This window comes from Pinus tabuliformis, chromosome X (genome assembly GCF_031772625.1).
Source record: "Pinus tabuliformis cultivar Carrire ecotype Pingquan chromosome X, CPIR1, whole genome shotgun sequence".
NCBI classification, from domain to species: domain Eukaryota; kingdom Viridiplantae; phylum Streptophyta; class Pinopsida; order Pinales; family Pinaceae; genus Pinus; species Pinus tabuliformis.
In genome coordinates this window covers 1,344,587,860-1,344,605,383 of record NC_142308.1, presented here as the reverse complement: position 1 = coordinate 1,344,605,383, position 17,524 = coordinate 1,344,587,860, and the positions used below count along the sequence as shown (strand labels likewise).

Genomic DNA, 17,524 nt, shown 5'->3' with positions numbered 1-17,524 from the left:
TAATTAGTCTAACCAAAATTTTAAACCAGTTCATATATATATATATATATATATATATATATATATATATATATATATATATATCTTGCCGTAATCATATGTATCATTTTTATTTTATATTTACGCCTAAGGCGTTCTCTTTGCAGGATTGGGATGTGCAGGCACTGTTCACCCCAACCAATCACAAACTTTTATTTTCAACCTCCTTAATCCAATCCAAATTTAACACGTGGAATAAAGTTGGGCAGAGGTCGCTTCGCTAATTTCTTCCTCCTTCCAATTAAAAAATTTCCACGTGGAACTAAGAAACAGTTTCCTGACCCATCATGTCTCCACCCCACTCACAAGTCCCGACCAGATTCACACCGTGGTTTGTTTTTTCTACCATTCCCTGCCACCATGCTATTAAAGTCACATGATGGTTTGTTCCTTGCACCAGAGGGAGCTGAATAGAACTATCTTTCATAGCCTCTCCATAGTGACAAACCTATGACCAGAGTGAACCAAATAGAACTATCTTTCACAACATCTCCATAGCTAGCCATCTCCAGCAGAAGCTAGGCGATAGACTAATCAATTAGTTCAAGCACAACCAAGTGAAGGCCTTTCAAAGAAACCCGTCGAACCTTCACACCTCGCATTCGATATTTAGGGAACACATCCACACTATGAACTTCACCTGGTACGACGCCTTCACACTGTGACCTTCACCTCATACAATGCCTTCAAACAAAACAAGAAGGACATCCACTTGGAGAAACCTGTCGTGGTCTTCAATTTGGCTGCAATTCAAAGCCAGATTGCCTTTCCGCAGATCGAACTTCTGCCAACGGGCTCCAAATCATCTTTGTATGCCATCTGGTTCTCAAGGGTAAAAGTCCCAGAGACCAAATTCCTTGGAAATTTAATGCTACTTTACTAAACTCTTGCACAATTCAGCCCATGAAAACCTTTAACAGTAGCACATGATGATGATAGGTAAAGTTCATAGTTGGGTAAACATACAATGACAATTCAACAATATTGTGATGTAGTTGAGTATGGTTTTGAACAATATATGAGCACGCAAGCAACAAATAATCATTCACACTGGTTCATCAATTTATCATGTTTGAAACTTTCAATGTGCCTGCTATGTATGTTGTCATTCAGGCAGTTCTGTCTTTGTATGCAAGTGGTCGTACAACTGGTATTGTGCTGGATTCTGGGGATGGTGTTAGTCACACAGTGCCAATTTATGAAGGATATGCCCTGTCTCATGCTATACTTAGGTTGGATCTTACGGGGCGAGATTTGACAGATGCATTAATGAAGATCTTGATAGAGAGAGGGTATTCATTCACCACCACTGCAGAGCATGAAATTGTCTGTGATGTGAAGGAAAAGCTTGCATATGTGGCTCTTGACTATGAATAGGAGCTCGAGACAGCTAAAAGCAGCTCTTCCATTGACAAAAGTTACGAGCTCCCTGATGGGCAGGTGATCACCATTGGTGTTGAACGTTTTAGATGCCCTGAAGTATTGTTCCAACCTTCTCTAATTGGGATGGAAGCTGCAGGTATCCATGAGACAACGTACAACTCCATCATGAAGTGTGATGTGGATATTAGAAAGGATCTATATGGAAACATTGTGCTTAGTGGTGGGTCTACTATGTTTCCTAGTATTGTTGACCGTATGAGCAAGGAAATCACTGCACTGGCTCCCAGCAGCATGAAAATCAAGGTGGTTGCACCTCTAGAGAGGAAGTACAATGTCTGGATTGGAGGTTCTATTTTGGCATCTCTCAACACATTCCAACATATGTGGATTGCAAAGGTTGAGTATGATGAATCTGGTCCTTCCATCGTCCACATAAAATGTTTTTAAGTTCAATGCTTATGTTACTTTAGTGCTTTGTGAAGATGGGTATTCTAGAGAATGTTTGCTTGAGATGGTGACAATAGTGCTAAGGTCGAGATTCAGTTTATTTTTTATGCAAGGGTTTTAGAGAATATATGTGTGTAATTATATTGTCTGAAGCATAGTTTTGTGGCTTTGTTCCACAATTATTTGTGTTTGTATTGCTAGATGTGACCAAAAACCTATTTGTTTCTCATTTTTTAATTTTTTTTCCCATAGATGCAAATAGATATTATCTGGAATGATGTGACAGATTCCTAGAAGAGAAAGGACACCTACAACAATATCATTGAAACCCATATGCAACATACTGCAGAACTCACTACTTTAGCGACCAAAAAATTATTTTGCTCTTGCACAAAATTTATTCAGATGCTCGCTATGCAATGTCCAACAACTACAAATGATATTTTTTTCTGGAACAATGTGAGAAAATCCTAGAAGAAAAAAGTGAAACCCATATGCAACATATTGTAGAACTCACTACATTAGCGACCAATAAATTGTTTTTCTCTTAAGAGCACAAAATTTATTCAGATGCCCGTTGTGCAATGTCCAACAACTACAAACGATATTTTTTTGAACAATGTGAGAGAAGCCTAGAAGAAAAAAGATACCAACAACAACATCATTCCAGAAATGCATTATATCGCAAAACTCGTTATGTTAGGCCCAATAAATTCTTTGTCCCTTACGAACACAAAAATATACTTAAATGACCACCATACAATAACAATGCATATCCAATTGCAAAATCACAACCAATCCTATATTTCAAACTTGCCAATAACAACAAACCCCCCAAATTTACATTTGAAACATGGCAATGAAATCGAACACCCAACACAATGCGACTATTAGGCAACCACCATTCTCATGGAGGGAAGGAATGATTAGTATCGAGTGGGTTCAAAGGATGTTCAAAGTCGATTCAAAATGAGATCCTTATGCACAGGCTCAGGAACCATATCCCTTTGCACTAACATTGAATTGCTAACAATGACTTGATTCAATTGTAGTGCCATACATATGCATAAATAATGTCTTGTCTCAACATTAAAATTGGCTAAAACAACAATCAATTTAGTTTTGAAGATCCATTAGATTTTACTTGAATGAATTCAAAGAAGCTTCATAAGATACAAAGCATAGCCTACAAAGGGAAAATTCAAAGACAATACAAATCATATTTTGACAACCCATCATATAGTAACAAAATGGAAACAACATACAACCCAAACAAGAACCAAGAAACAAAAACATCAAAAACAAATTCAATATCATTACCTCTTCCAATAGATACAAAAAAATGAATATTCTGTTGATATGAGAAGATGTACCCAATTCAACCAAACTAGCAAACACTGTCAAGGATGAAGATACAAATTTTGCCTTGTGATCATTACCAGTGGATTCTCCTATGCTAAATATTAGAGGCAAATTTAACAGATTTGAAGAATTCCTAAAGCTCACAATTCCAGAAAATGGGTATTCTGTTGATATGAGAAGATGCACCCAATTCAGCCAAACTAGCAAACATTGTCAAGGATGAAGATACAAATTCTGCCTTGCGATCATTACTAGTGGATTCTCCTATGCTAAATATAGGAGGCAAATTTAACAGACTTGAAGAATTCCTAAAGCTCACAATTCCAGTTTTCAGATAAGGAGAACACGTCATACCAGCAAGGCTAGGGCTAATTATGCTATTGTTTCGCTTATAGAAGACCTCCTAATCAAAAGTAATACGCTGAAACAAATAAAAGAAGGGGATGGGGCAAACGAACAAAGTGTAGAAATAAAATTTGCAGAGACACGAGAACACTCTAAGGAAACACTTGGCACACAAGCATGAGAAAAAACATGAAATGGGTTGTCGTGTCTGGAAATTTAAGGATAAGGACAATCTCGGACGTAGAGCGAGCACTCAACTTTGTCCTATGTATCCATGTGTCATTGTCATGGTCCACCAGTGATTTTCATGCATTATTCTATCAAGATTGCATTGGGATGGGATGGCGAAATTGTTGTATTTATTTGGAAAATAGTATTACATTTAAGAAGAAAGTTGTAAAATAAAATAAAAATATTATAAATAATTTAAAATATTAAAAAAATCAACATTATTAAATAAATACTATTTTTTTTTTAATAAAATTAAATATGAGATCACTTTTTAAACATAGATAAGTAAATACATATATTTTTGAAATTTAAAAATAGTTTTGAAAAATCATATTTAAAATATTTTTTAATAATTAATATATAAATAAATTAAAATTTACATTAATTTATTTATCATCATTAAAATTAAACTTAATAATTATCACAACACGAAATAAATACCATTTTCATCTCATTATAAATGAAAAGTCATTTTTAGTCCCTTATTATTAGTTTAACCGTTTAACAGTGGTTTATCTCCTTTTCACGTGTTAAAGGAATCTTCTCGCATTGACCTTCTTTGTGATGAGGGGGATTTTTGTGATCATGACAATATGAGTGATGTTGTTACCCTTTTGAAAATATAAAATATATCATCTATAGTTCGAATTTAGCTTCTGCTATATTTTTTAGAAGATATATAAAAGTTCAAATTTTGATTGTATTTCACTGTTCATTGCAGCGAATCAACGAGCATAGTTTTTGTCCTCCTCGGGCTTATCCAAATTTGACACGTGAACCTTCGTCTTGGTCTTGCTCACCGCGGTTCACCGTCTTGGTCTTGCTCACCGCAAGCTTGAATGTCTGACTCGTCTTCATGGTGCTAAGAAGCTCATGGCGTTTAGCTTGGGGTCTACTCCAATTGTTATTACTTCAGACCCTGAGGTGGCTAGAGAGTTGATGAGGCTCTTAGATGCCCCTCAAAGCACTCTGGAACAGAGCAGTTCTGGCAGAGACATTGTTCTCCATCAAGCCAAACACACCTCCATCTTGCGCTCTCAGATGCCCCTCGAAGCACTCTGGAATAAAGCAGTTCTGGTAGAGACATTGTTCTCCATCAAGCCAAACACACCTCCCTCTCGCGCTCTTAGATGCCCCTCGATCTCCCTAAGGCAGATGAAACCCACTCGACGCACAAAATGAGATTGCAGTAGTCTTTAGTATTGAATACCCTGCAAATCAATCGAGAACAGTTAAAATACAATACATTATAATGCGAAAACTAAAATTCAGCACCAAGAGAATAAGAATAACCAGTGGGACCATGAAGAAGAACGAGCAAGTTTTGAATGTTGCAGTGCTTTTTATGTGACTTTCCTGGGTTTGACTTGTTATGTAAGTTTTCTTTCTCCCATTATTTTTTAACATGAGGTGCTCACTGCATTTTTTGTTAAGTTACAAGGATATAAAATGTCCCTTGGATTTCTATGCTTCGATAACAAGTCTACAATTCCCTGAGAATCAAATGCAAGCCTTTAGCTTTCCCTTTTGCTTCCTTGTTGCAACTACGCTGATTTGATTCTTCACAGTTCATTATTTCAGTCAAAATTTTGCCAGATGAGTATAGGCTGCACAAGAAGGAATGTCTAGACCTTAGACTCAGCCCAAGTATTCGAACCATGGATCTCAATGTCATGCTGATTCAGAGACGACAGGAAAATAACACAAGCTTTATACTCAAAGTTGTGTTCTTCGCTATGCAGACACTGGTAAAAATTCAAAGCGAGAAACAGACAAGCACGTGTCGCTCTCGATCTCCTTGCATGAAGAATGCAACATGGAAGAGCAACAAGTGATGAGTGTTTGCATGAAGAACGCAACGCAGAAGAGAAACAAGTGACAAATGTTTATTGTGTTACAGAGAAACTAAGCACTAATATTTCCAGCTATACGTATTCGCCACAGAGGGAATTGCAAACTATGTGAAGTTGTGTCTACCTCGTGCATCAATTGGCTATCGTGTCATGAACAACAAGCCAGGTCGAACCATCCATACCAAAGGACTTCCAATACCAGAGTCACTAAATATTCCTAGTGCATTGAGGATATACTAATGGAGTACTACTGCAGTTCTATAAATCCCCTCGAGGGTAGTGGGATAATAAGTTCGCACTATATTTTAGAATGAGACTAGCGTTGGATATTCAAGGTTATCCCACTCGAATACCTTTTTGGGACCTCTTCTAAAGCCTGTATTTTCCTTTCATGTTAGTGCCACCCACCCACATTGATAGACCATCGGCTCCATTACCTGAACTTCACCTGCTCCATTACCTTTTTTTTTTTCGAAGGTGGCAAAACCTATCAAACTCAGGTGTCAAACCAACAGTGAGGACAACCATCTCTGGCTGCTATCCGCGAATGTCGATTTGACTCATCACCGTTATCAAGGAAAACCACGCCACCTGTAATAACCCGCTGGTGGTCCGTAAGGGAGCAGGCTTTCACTCCTGCCAGATGCCTCTGGGTCTTGGGCCGTTAACCTGTTTCCTTACGTCCGAGGAAGACGAGCTCTTAGCCAAGCAGAAGCAGTTTTACGGCATACTCCAGGCCGAACCTGCTCCATTACCTGAACTTTGGGATGCTTTTATTTATTATTTTAATGTTTTTTTTTTAATATTAAAAAGTGGCATATTCTACCTTTTATTTATTTTTTATATAAATAGAAAGGTATGCATATCCTACATTATTCTAGACATTTGACATTTTAACCCTTAGACCTTTAAAAAAAGTGACATGCTTTTCATTGACAAACACATACTATTATTTAATATATATATATATATATATATATATATATATATAGATAGAGAAAAAACAACATTATCAAACTCACGAGTATAAGATTAAAATAACAATATAATTTGTTATTAATATTTATAAGTAATTAAATTTGATTAATAAGATTGAGAATATAATTGTTTTTTTGAGATTAGTTTATTTATAACTAAGGAGATTAAATCATGACTCATACATATATAAGTGGCTAAAATGATTTGGATATGGTAGGCCCTGGGCTACATTAAGTAGTATTCATGGTTGAATTTGTGCCTATAGAGTTTCAAATTGGTTGTTGAAATTATTTCAAATGGTGCACAACCTCAGTTAGAAGTGATGGTTGAATTTATGCCTACAAAATTTTGAATCAATGATAAAATAATCACAAAGTACCTTAACAAAATATCTACTACTTTTTTTTCAAAAGAAAAAACATATCTTTGATATTTCTAGAATAAAAATAAAAAAAGTACATTCTCTTGCATGCATAACTACTCACTTGATTTGTTAACAAACATTTTATCTTAACATCCAAAATATCCTTTAGGCATATATAAAGAAGAAAAAACAACTTTTCATCGGAAAGGAAAGATTAAATAGATTAAAATAAAAGATTTATGATAAACCACCATTGCGAAATTAAACCACCATTGCGAAATTATGGGCATGTACAAATGCTAACATCCACAAGTAAAGCTTCCTTTGAGAGTGGATCTACTAGAACATAATGCTCCCTGTAATAGTGAAGGATCTGAAGATCATCAAACTGTTTTTGTCATTGTCAGATCTTCCTTTTCCATGATTCCAACTGAAGGATTCTAAGATCCACCTTTAATTTTTTAAATATAAATAAGGATAAATCCATTTTAAGTTTGAGTTTCCTAAGTGTAAAGAGGGATCAAATCTCCTAAGATGTAAACCTCTTTTTGAGTGTAAAATTCCAAGAAAAAGGATTTGAAGATCATCAAACTGTTTTTGTCATTGTCAGATCTTCCTTTTCCACGATTCCAACTGAAGGATTCTAAGATCCACCTTTAATTTTTAAAATATAAATAAGGATAAATCCATTTTAAGTTTGGGTTTTCTAAGTGTAAAGAGGGATCAAATCTCTTAAGATGTAAACTTCTTTTTGAGTGTAAAATTCCAAGAAGATCGCCACACACCCCCATAGCTCCCACTACCCTTGAATTTGTCTATCCACGAAGCTTCCTTTACTCTTTTTCTATTTTTTTATCCACGAAGCTTCCTTTACTCTTTTTCTATTTTTTTTAAAAGTGTTTAAATGGTAGAAAGAGTTTGCCATTTTTCAAATTTATTTTAAATTTGTATTTAATTTATTTTTTGGTGAATAAACATATTTACATTTTACATTATATTATGGCATTTTTTTTAACCTAATTTACATCCATGAGAGTATTCTTTGCTTATGTGTGAGGAAATTAGAGATGAGAGTTGGAAAGTATAAGAGTAATCTAAGATATAGTTTGCAAATGAGAAAGAAAGAAACATCCATGAGAGTATTCTCTGCTTATGTGTGAGGAAATTAGAGATGAGAGTTGGAAAGTATAAGAGTAACCTAAGATATAGTTTGCAAATGAGAAAGAAAGAAAAACGAAATTGTAGTAATGTATTTTAACTAGGATAGTAATAGTTCCTAGGATATATATGCATTCAAGATGAGAAAAGGATCTTAGGTAACATACACATGTATAAGGGTAACCTAAGCAAATATCCTAGATAATATGAGAGAATAAATCTCTAATGAGTTTTTCTTTTTGAATAAATAAATTTATGGTTTTATTTGAACCTAAATTATGAAGTTTATATGAGTATAATTATCCAACTGGTTTTGATATCCTTAGTTAGATGTAACTGTGGTGTACATCATTTAGAAAAAAAATCATCTAGTAGTAATAGTTGTGTTTATCACTAGAGTATGCGGGAGGGATGCGAAATGGTTGGATGCAGAAAGATGGTATTTCCAAATGGGCGACACGAAAAACACGATTGGGATCTCTGGATTTAATTGACTGGGTTTTTTGGAAGGGGAAATCAGAGCTCGAATTGTTTGCACATAAACTGATAGTTCGGTTAATTGGCTTTCATTTCATTCTATTTTATTGGATTTCATTTCAATTTATTGGATTTTGCGTAATTTATTGATTTTCAGGTAATTTCAAGGTTCGCTTGGTTGGATTTCAGGGATTCCAGGAACAGCTCCGTCTGGCCCGGTCCGGTCATGGGATGACCTCCCCGGCTTCGGGACAGGCGAGACCCACTTGTTTATATTATTTATCGTTCATTTAGGCCTTGCCCCTCCGTCCTCGGCTTATTACAGATCGATCGGCTCGATTTGGCACTCATCTTACTTTATTCCCCCTGATTGGTTCTCCCCGATCGTATTGCTTGCTGAGGGAATGACCGACCTAATTGGTCATGACCCGATTGATTGTAAGACGATTGAATAAGAAGCATTCAAAGGAAAAACCTGGTTGATTCAACATTGGGGTGATGAGGAATACCAGCCAATGTGTCTAGTGTTGAGGCCAGAGTCAAGCCTTACCCGAAGGGAATTGACAAAGCGCTTTTGCATTACGTTTGGGGTTTTAGGTTTCGGGGAAACACACGTGGAGGAAACACAGTGGCTAATGGTGACGAGGGGTTAGTGGGCCAGCCCGGAAGATCAACAAATTATTTTACAAGGAGAGGCCGGGGTCAGGATTTCATAAGCCTTGGTTCTAAGGAAGGAACGAAGAAATCCCAGGTGCTAATATATATAATAAGAAACATGAAGCGTAACATCTCCGTGATAGGCATTTGTGAACTATCACTGCTTTTCGGATCTGTGAATTTGGCGGGAATTTGTTTCGCGCCATAATTTTGGCGCCACATTTCTTCATTTCCCGCCCTACATTCCAGACAGCCGAGGATGCAATTGCCTCCATTATTCGGAATCCCTAATCCCTGCTGTAATTTGTGGTCTCCGAACCTTACAAGCACGTTTGAGGTTCGATTCCCGTCCATCTTTCGTTTCCTTCACGTGTTGACCACATCATTTCTCACATTCGCAGGGTTAAAACAACGGTTCCCCTGCTGTTTTGAGCCGGTCTGAGCAGGTGTCTGTTTGAAACCGAGCTCGGGAACAGAACAGATCTACCCAATCGACGTCCAGACTATTGTAGCGAGACATGTCTGGGTGGGACGAAGGCCCTATCTTTTACAGTGATCAAGCCCAGTTTCCCAGAGGAGACCCTGATCATGGCGCCCTCACGCGCCACTCTGCCCTGCGCAAGTTCAAGGAGTTCATTCGCAGCTTCAATGGAGTAAAAGGGGACTTCCCTTACAGGTACTTATACCCCCATTATAATGCCCTCACTCCCCTTTGTTTTACAGAGGCCATTTATGAATCGATGCATGTTTTTCAGAGAGGGCCTTGTACACAACCCGAAGTTTCTGCCAGTCGCCATAGAAGACATCGATTCATTTGATGCAGAATTATCAGAGAAAGTCCGCAAAGCTCCCGCCGATTTCTTACCTCTGGTAAAGTTCCAAAAAACCCGAAAACAAAATTGATTAGCTATCGTAAATGGTTCTGCTCAAGTTTCAGAGGGTCTCGAGTCTGATATGGTTTTGCTTCGTGATGTTGTCAGTTTGAGTCGGCAGCTGCAGAGGTTTTAGCTGGACTGAAATCGAAGATCGCCGGGGAAACAGGTGAAATGGAGGAGCCAAGCACTGGTGAAGTGCAGGTTTTGCTGTCCTCCAAGGAGAACTCCATATCCATCCGGTCCCTTGGTGTAAGTATTTTTTAATATATATTTTGGGTTTTGTTTTGTGCTATTTTCTTTATTTTTTGTTGATTTCAAATCACTTTTATTTTTCTAAGCACCATAACTGGGTTGAAGGGGTTGGAAATCACAAGCAGTTTCCCTTTTATGGGTGAAATAGCGTTTAATGGGCGCATAACTAATCCGCCATGACAGGGATCCTTTTCCATATAAATAATCTGAAACTTGTATTTGGCCCTATACCACCTATTCAGACTTTGGGATAATTGAAACTGAACGGTTTGACATGTTACTATCGGCGCGGCTGAACCATGACTGCAATCGGCATTTTCTATTGTTTTCAAAGTTTTTTTTATCAGTTTCGTGTTCTTAAATGATAGTGAAAATATGTTTTGCAGGCGGATTTTATCTCAAAACTAGTTAAGATATCCGGAATAATCATTGGTGCTTCCAGAACAAAGGCCAAGGCAACATACGTTTCATTGCTTTGTAAGAACTGCAAGAATGTTAAGTCTGTTCCATGCCGCCCCGGGCTTGGTGGTGCCATAGTGCCTCGTTCATGTGACCATGCTCCTCAAGTAAGTTATAACTCTGCCACTGTTGTTTTCAAGTACTTTGTGTTTTGTGGATTCTTTTGTCTCTGATCGTTGCTTTTGTGAAGCTTTTTAAATGGAAGTCCATAGAAATTATACTACCATATCCCGAGGATTTCGTTCCACGTTAATATGATCTATACTATCCCTCCACTAGGTCTTATTTCTTCAATGCTGTTATTTTGGTTGATGTGGCTAGAAGAATTTTGTTTAATAGTGCTTCTTTGGTTTGCTTATAGCCTGGGGAGGAGCCTTGCCCCATAGATCCATGGGTTATAATGCCCGATAAGAGCAAATACGTGGACCAGCAAACCTTAAAGATGCAGGAGAATCCAGAGGTAAGACATTCTTACAAATGACATTGTTTCTAGAATATATATATAATTTTATTTTATTATTTTGACGATGAATCGTATATTTCATCAATAAACAAAAGAGAATACATCATAAAATCTACAGCAGTCTGCACATTACCACATGAATTGCATCTGTAGTTTTTAGAGATGCCTATCCTTGTTGGAATCTGGATTGTTACATGTGATTTGAAACCTTGAAAATTACATACATATCCTATTTCACAAAAAGGCAGGTGGTCAACCGCATCCTGTATGTTTTTATCTTTGTCCGACCATCAAATATTCTGTCTCCAAGGACTATACCTTCTAACGAAGGACGAAGGGAGGTGGTTAACAGAATAGAGTCCCTAGCAGTAACCTATTACAAAAATATGCCGGTTGCTTGGCATTCACACAAAATTCCATGAGTTTTACTCTTATCATGTCATGTAACAACTCTGTAAAACTGCCATGGTGGGGTCTATTGATGGATCGATGCACCGTTTCCAAAAAATGCATCCAGCCCAGTTGAGTTAACTACATTCAAAGTTATTCAATACTTTTAAAAGCCTGAAAGTCCTGGATACGTTGTAGAAACGGAAGTGCTACTTTTAACACTGCATCTTCTGATACATGGTTTATAGCTTATTTTCTATCCGATATTTTGAGAATCTTGAGGTGTTAATAAAATTCGCATAACGTATTTATTGAGAATTACCTCTGACATGTTTTAAAATGTCTTGACTTTAATAAAAGGATGTGCCGCCTGGAGAGTTACCTAGGAATATGCTGCTTGCCGTGGATCGGAACTTGGTGCAGTCTATCGTACCTGGCACTCGAGTGACTGTGTTGGGAATTTATAGTATCTACCAAGCAAACAATTCTTCCGTGTAAGTACTCCTGTGCTTAGCTGCAATTATGTTAAAATTGGTATTCGATTGGGTAGTCCTAGACCATTCATTCCCTTCTAATTGATCTCTGCAGTCATAGGGGGGCTGTTGCGATCAGGCAGCCCTATATTAGAGTTGTGGGCATTGAGCAGGCCACCGAAGCTACTTCTGGTGTTCCTTCTTCCTTCAGTGTAGACGAGGTGTGGGTTCTTTCCATTTGGGGAATAGGTGATGGTTATCAGTAGTATTTTTAAACTAGCACATGGGCCTCATCTGACTATCGATACTTTTTCCCCTTCTTTCTTAGGAAATAGAGATCAAAGAATTTGCTCAAAGGCCCGATTCATATACCAGGCTCTGTGCCATGGTTGCTCCATCTATATTTGGCCACACTGATGTTAAGAAGGCAGTTGCTTGCCTCCTCTTTGGCGGATCGAGGAAGGTATGAATTTCACATTTACAATTACTGTCAGATGTATTCCAAGCATTTATATCTGTCATGTGCTAGGTGTAACTGTGTTTTGGCCTATGTAGAGACTGCCTGATGGAGTTCGATTAAGAGGAGATATCAATGTGCTGTTACTTGGTGATCCATCCACCGCGAAATCACAGGTTTGCTTTATGTTGTTAGATGTTATCTGTAATCACCACTAAGATTTATCAATCATTCATTAGCATATCCTTAAAAAACCAAGCTGCGTAATGCTTGTTTCTGCGTGCAGCATGATCAATTCAAGTGTAGCACATCGTTTACGTAGGCTTTGGATAGTTACATGTTTGTTTTGATAGATTTAATCAAAATGGTTCTGAATTCATAAAAGATTTTAAGTGCAGGCTGATTAGTTTCTCCTCACAGAACTTGACGGTAATTGTTAATGCCGATTTCTTGTTTATTGGCAGTTCCTTAAATTTGTTGAGAAGACAGCCCCGGTTGCTGTTTACACTTCTGGAAAAGGTTCATCTGCTGCTGGTCTAACAGCTTCCGTAATTCGTGATTCCAGCACTGTACGTAAACAATTATGGGTTCTAGATCATCTTACTAATTATTTAAGACTAGCATTTTCTCATGATAATTATCTAGTTTGAAGGAACTTCTATTTTGTTCTCACAATGGCTACTGTTCCTCACGGTTATAATTGGGCATGTATTCATTGAGCATCAGATTTTTCAAAAACTATTTGGCAGACAAACTGATTATAATCTGTTCAAATTTTATTGCAGCGTGAGTTTTATCTTGAGGGAGGTGCAATGGTGTTGGCAGATGGAGGGGTTGTTTGTATTGACGAGTTTGACAAAATGAGGGCTGAAGACAGGTAATGCTTCTTGACATTTTAAGTCTTTTTGTCATATATTTGGTCTTTAGATTTAATACGTCTTTCTAGTTTGGCATTGATAATTGCCTGCTTGTCAATTTGATTTAGATGTTTGCGTTTTGCTCTAGTTAGAGTGGATTGCATGCATTTAGGTTATTAGCCTCCGTCCTCTAATCAATATCAGCAAATGACTAACTAAAGTCATTAGTTAGTTGTAATCCGACAAAAAATGACTGGCTTAAGCCATTTTGGTGTCATGACAAAAATGTAAAGCTGGTAGTCCTGTCTGAGATATGAATGGGTAAATAACCCGTCGTCAATTGGAAATGTTCCAAGCATCTTACTTTTCAACCTGGAAGTTATTCCTTTCGGAATGGCTTCAGTTTGCAGCCTGTTCGCCCTCTTCTCGAGGGTTGTACCGTATATATCAAATTGAAGAATTCTTGCAATCCAGTTCTCTTGTTTCGGATTCCCAGTTGATTGGATGTGATCCGTACAGGGACAGGGTTGCTGAATTGCAAATGATTGTCATGATGATTTGATCTACATCGTTACTGTTTGCAATTTTAACAGAACCTACTACATGGTATGAGGCAGGGGGCTTGGTGTCATAGTCTATCAAGATACTAATAGGGGCAATACTCATTCATAAAATTTCCCATGAATACGATATACTCTTGTAGAACGGAAGTATAAGCCAGGACTGAGATTGCGAACTATATTTGCCCTAGCATTTGATAGCCGCCGAAGTGTAGGTTACTATGTGCTTCAAATTGATGGTGTTCATCACATTGTCTAACCCTAATAGTATTTCCAGTGGTCCAAGTAATGTACTTGGAATTCGTCCAGTATGGGCAGGTGTAGTTTCTTCTCTATTGTCTTCCAAGACATGGTTTCTGCTGCACATTCTTTTGCAGCCATTTTTCTATTGCCTTTCAAGGCATGGTTTCTGCTGCATATATTTTTGCAGCCATTTTTTTGTGTTGCCGTTGAGGTAGCCAGGCAGGTTATTTGAGTAGTTGTTTTGTATTTTCCTGTGGTAAATACATGTCTATGCTAACTTGACTATGAAGACTTTTTCGTTGTTCCTGTTAGTGAAATTAATCACTGTATGGTTAACAGAGTTGCTATTCACGAGGCAATGGAGCAACAGACAATATCCATTGCAAAAGCAGGCATCACGACTGTCCTCAACTCTCGCACATCTGTGCTTGCAGCAGCCAATCCTCCATCTGGTCGTTATGATGATCTCAAGGTGGGACAACAGTTGTGTATGGACTTTATAACATGTTTTATGTAATGCAACATCCAATCTACTTCGAAATTGATACGAGTTCATTGATGATGCATCTCCAGACAGCACAAGACAACATTGATTTGCAGACGACGATTCTTTCTCGATTTGATCTGATTTTCATTGTAAAGGATGTTCGTCTCTATGATCAAGATAAGGTATGACCTGATGATCTATGACGAGGGTCGTTTTTTGAAGGATGAATTTGATATCTTGCTAAACTTGTTAAAATTGCCAGAGGACTAATACAATGATCTGTATCTAGCTTATTGCTAGTCATATTATCAAAGTCCATGCAAATGCAGGAGCCGCTTCTAAAGATTCAGATGCTACGGATAGAGAAAATTGGCTTAAAAGGTAAGCACAGTATGGTTGTGAACAACTTTCAGTTTTATGATCTGATCTTATTCTTTCAAGTACAAGCTTATGGAAGGTACATATATAGAAACTTAGAAGTATACAAGGAAACCATGTTTTATAGAGCTCTTATTTGTTATGAGCATGTGCCATAATAACAGGTACATTGAATACTGCCGAGGACATATCAAGCCTCGATTATCAGATGCTGCTGCTAAAATGTTACAAAATAACTATGTTAGGATTAGACAGGTACTCTCATTTGTGTGTGGGTCGTTTTTCTCGATGGGAAATATGAGTTTTCCAAAAAAATATACTTTCAATCGGTTTTTGATTGTGGAATCATCGGTATTATGTCTGGAATTTTCAGCAAATGCGCCAACAGGCTCATGAAAGTGGAGATTCTCCTGCCATACCTATAACAGTGAGGCAGTTAGAAGCTATTATTCGATTAAGCGAGTCCATTGCAAAGATGCAATTGTGAGTAGTCCCAGCATTATTTTGTAATTTTTCAATGTATGCATTATTGTTAATCAAAGTCAATCGATTTCCTTCGTCAGATTGCATCTGAAAAATTGAAAATATTGTTTTTAATGCAGGTCAACTGTAGCAACAGAGGAACATGTCACAGAAGCTTTGAGGCTTTTCAATGTTTCTACTATGGATGCTGCACGCTCTGGCATTGCTGAACAAATAAGTTTGACACCAGAAATGAGAAGTGAAATTCAGGTACGTGTCTCATCTAATCTAGCAAGTAAGAACAGCTATATTTGTGGATTCTTTCTTCAAACCAAAAGCCTGCTATGCTTGCGAACTATGTCATGGACTTTGATTTGCAACAATAAAGAAAATTGATGGTTGCTCATGCTAGTGCCACATGCTTGTAACAGCAAGTTGAGACACAGATAAAGAGACGGATGGGAATCGGCATCAACGTATCTGAGAGGCGTCTGATTGATGATATGGTCAGAATGGGGTTGAATGAATCAACTGTAAGAATTACAAGACTCATTATATTGCTGAGTTTCGGCAGTCACTATTTTCTTATTATAATTTTCCAATGTCAGTACATGTTACTTTTATAATTAGTTTTGTTAGCTAGTTCAATATTGGAGTTATATTGCTTACCCGTAGATCATTTTATGGGTAGTTTGCGCAACAGGCAATGTATATCACGGGGAGAAATGGCTTTCGTCACCTCCTATAGAACCTTGCTAATGATGTTGTTTACAGCCTCTCTTAAGTAATGATATCATAGGTTGTTTACAGCTTCTCTGAAGTAATGATATCATAGCCATGGTTTTCACCAAGTGGGCTGATTTGTTCATTTCAGGTTCGAAGAGCTCTCCTTATCATGCATCAAAGGGATGAAGTGGAATACAAGAGAGAAAGGCGTGTCATAGTTCGCAAAGTGTAAAGTTAAAGATGAGTGATCTGATACTGTTAGGACCCTAACAGAGGGCCGCGGCTAGGCAGTGCCAGTTTTGTGTAAAGTTTATTTTCTTCAACAGGCATCCTTCCAAAAGGCTTTTCTATAATGGTCTCAACACAAGAGACTTCTAGGAAAAAATAGAGCTCATGCAATCTACATGTTCTGCCAAGCTATTGAAAGTACTTGAAAGTCTATTTTATAAATCGCATGTCCAAAACATAGTTATAGTCTTCACAATCTGGGAGATTTCCATTGCTGTTGTCCTTTTCTAGTTGAGGATGCATTGATTATTTTCGAGGCATCCTATGTTAACTAAACATCCTGTTTTGCATTGGAGGTCAGCCTCGAGAAAGATGGGGATTAGGTTCAATGAGAAAGGTGCTTTCATCTCAAAGCATGGCCTGTGTACATAAGTATGGTTAGACTCACCTTCTGTTTTTGAAGAGTATGCGCTGTTAATAGGATCGGATTACTGTTTCTGAACGAGTTGTTTTTAATTCTCTCTGATAAAATATTATGTGCAAAACATAATAGGAAAAGAGGATGGCAGATGGGGTTATTAATAAGCCCCTTATCCTAGGTCTTTATTTTGATGCAGGTTAAACCTGCATAACCCAGAATCTTTCCATACTCGTGCATATACAAAATGCATCTCGAATAATCGCCCAAATAATTCTCCCTCGTCCGAGCAATTCCACAACTATCGAATAATCGCCCAAATAATTCTCCCTCGTCCGAGCAATTCCACAACTATCATCTTACACACGGAAGCTCTTCAACATATGTTCACAAAAGCCCTACTCTCATAAGCGGAAGCTAAAAACATCTGTTCCAACTTTTATGGTTTATGGAACCATACTTAAATACACAAGGTTCTTTATTAAAACCCCATGTAAATCCG

The 17,524-nt window shown here is 37.6% G+C and overlaps 1 protein-coding gene and 1 pseudogene across 1 annotated transcript; both read left to right on the top strand.

Annotated features, from left to right (window-relative positions):
* Positions 1 to 1,110: 1,110 nt before the first annotated feature.
* On the top strand, positions 1,111 to 1,960 carry LOC149145050 (actin pseudogene; annotated as a pseudogene).
* A 7,350-nt stretch (positions 1,961 to 9,310) lies between these two features.
* On the top strand, positions 9,311 to 17,106 carry LOC149145049 (DNA replication licensing factor MCM5-like). Its single transcript, XM_089446923.1, has 19 exons — positions 9,311 to 9,970; positions 10,050 to 10,164; positions 10,275 to 10,418; positions 10,808 to 10,987; positions 11,242 to 11,340; positions 12,094 to 12,227; positions 12,322 to 12,427; positions 12,535 to 12,669; positions 12,762 to 12,839; positions 13,128 to 13,232; positions 13,449 to 13,540; positions 14,663 to 14,795; positions 14,897 to 14,992; positions 15,100 to 15,191; positions 15,353 to 15,443; positions 15,562 to 15,671; positions 15,791 to 15,920; positions 16,082 to 16,183; positions 16,525 to 17,106. The coding sequence occupies exons 1-19, from the start codon at positions 9,813 to 9,815 to the stop codon at positions 16,606 to 16,608; spliced, it is 2,184 nt and encodes a 727-aa protein (XP_089303049.1). The 5' UTR covers positions 9,311 to 9,812; the 3' UTR covers positions 16,609 to 17,106.
* The last annotated feature ends 418 nt before the right edge of the window (positions 17,107 to 17,524 follow it).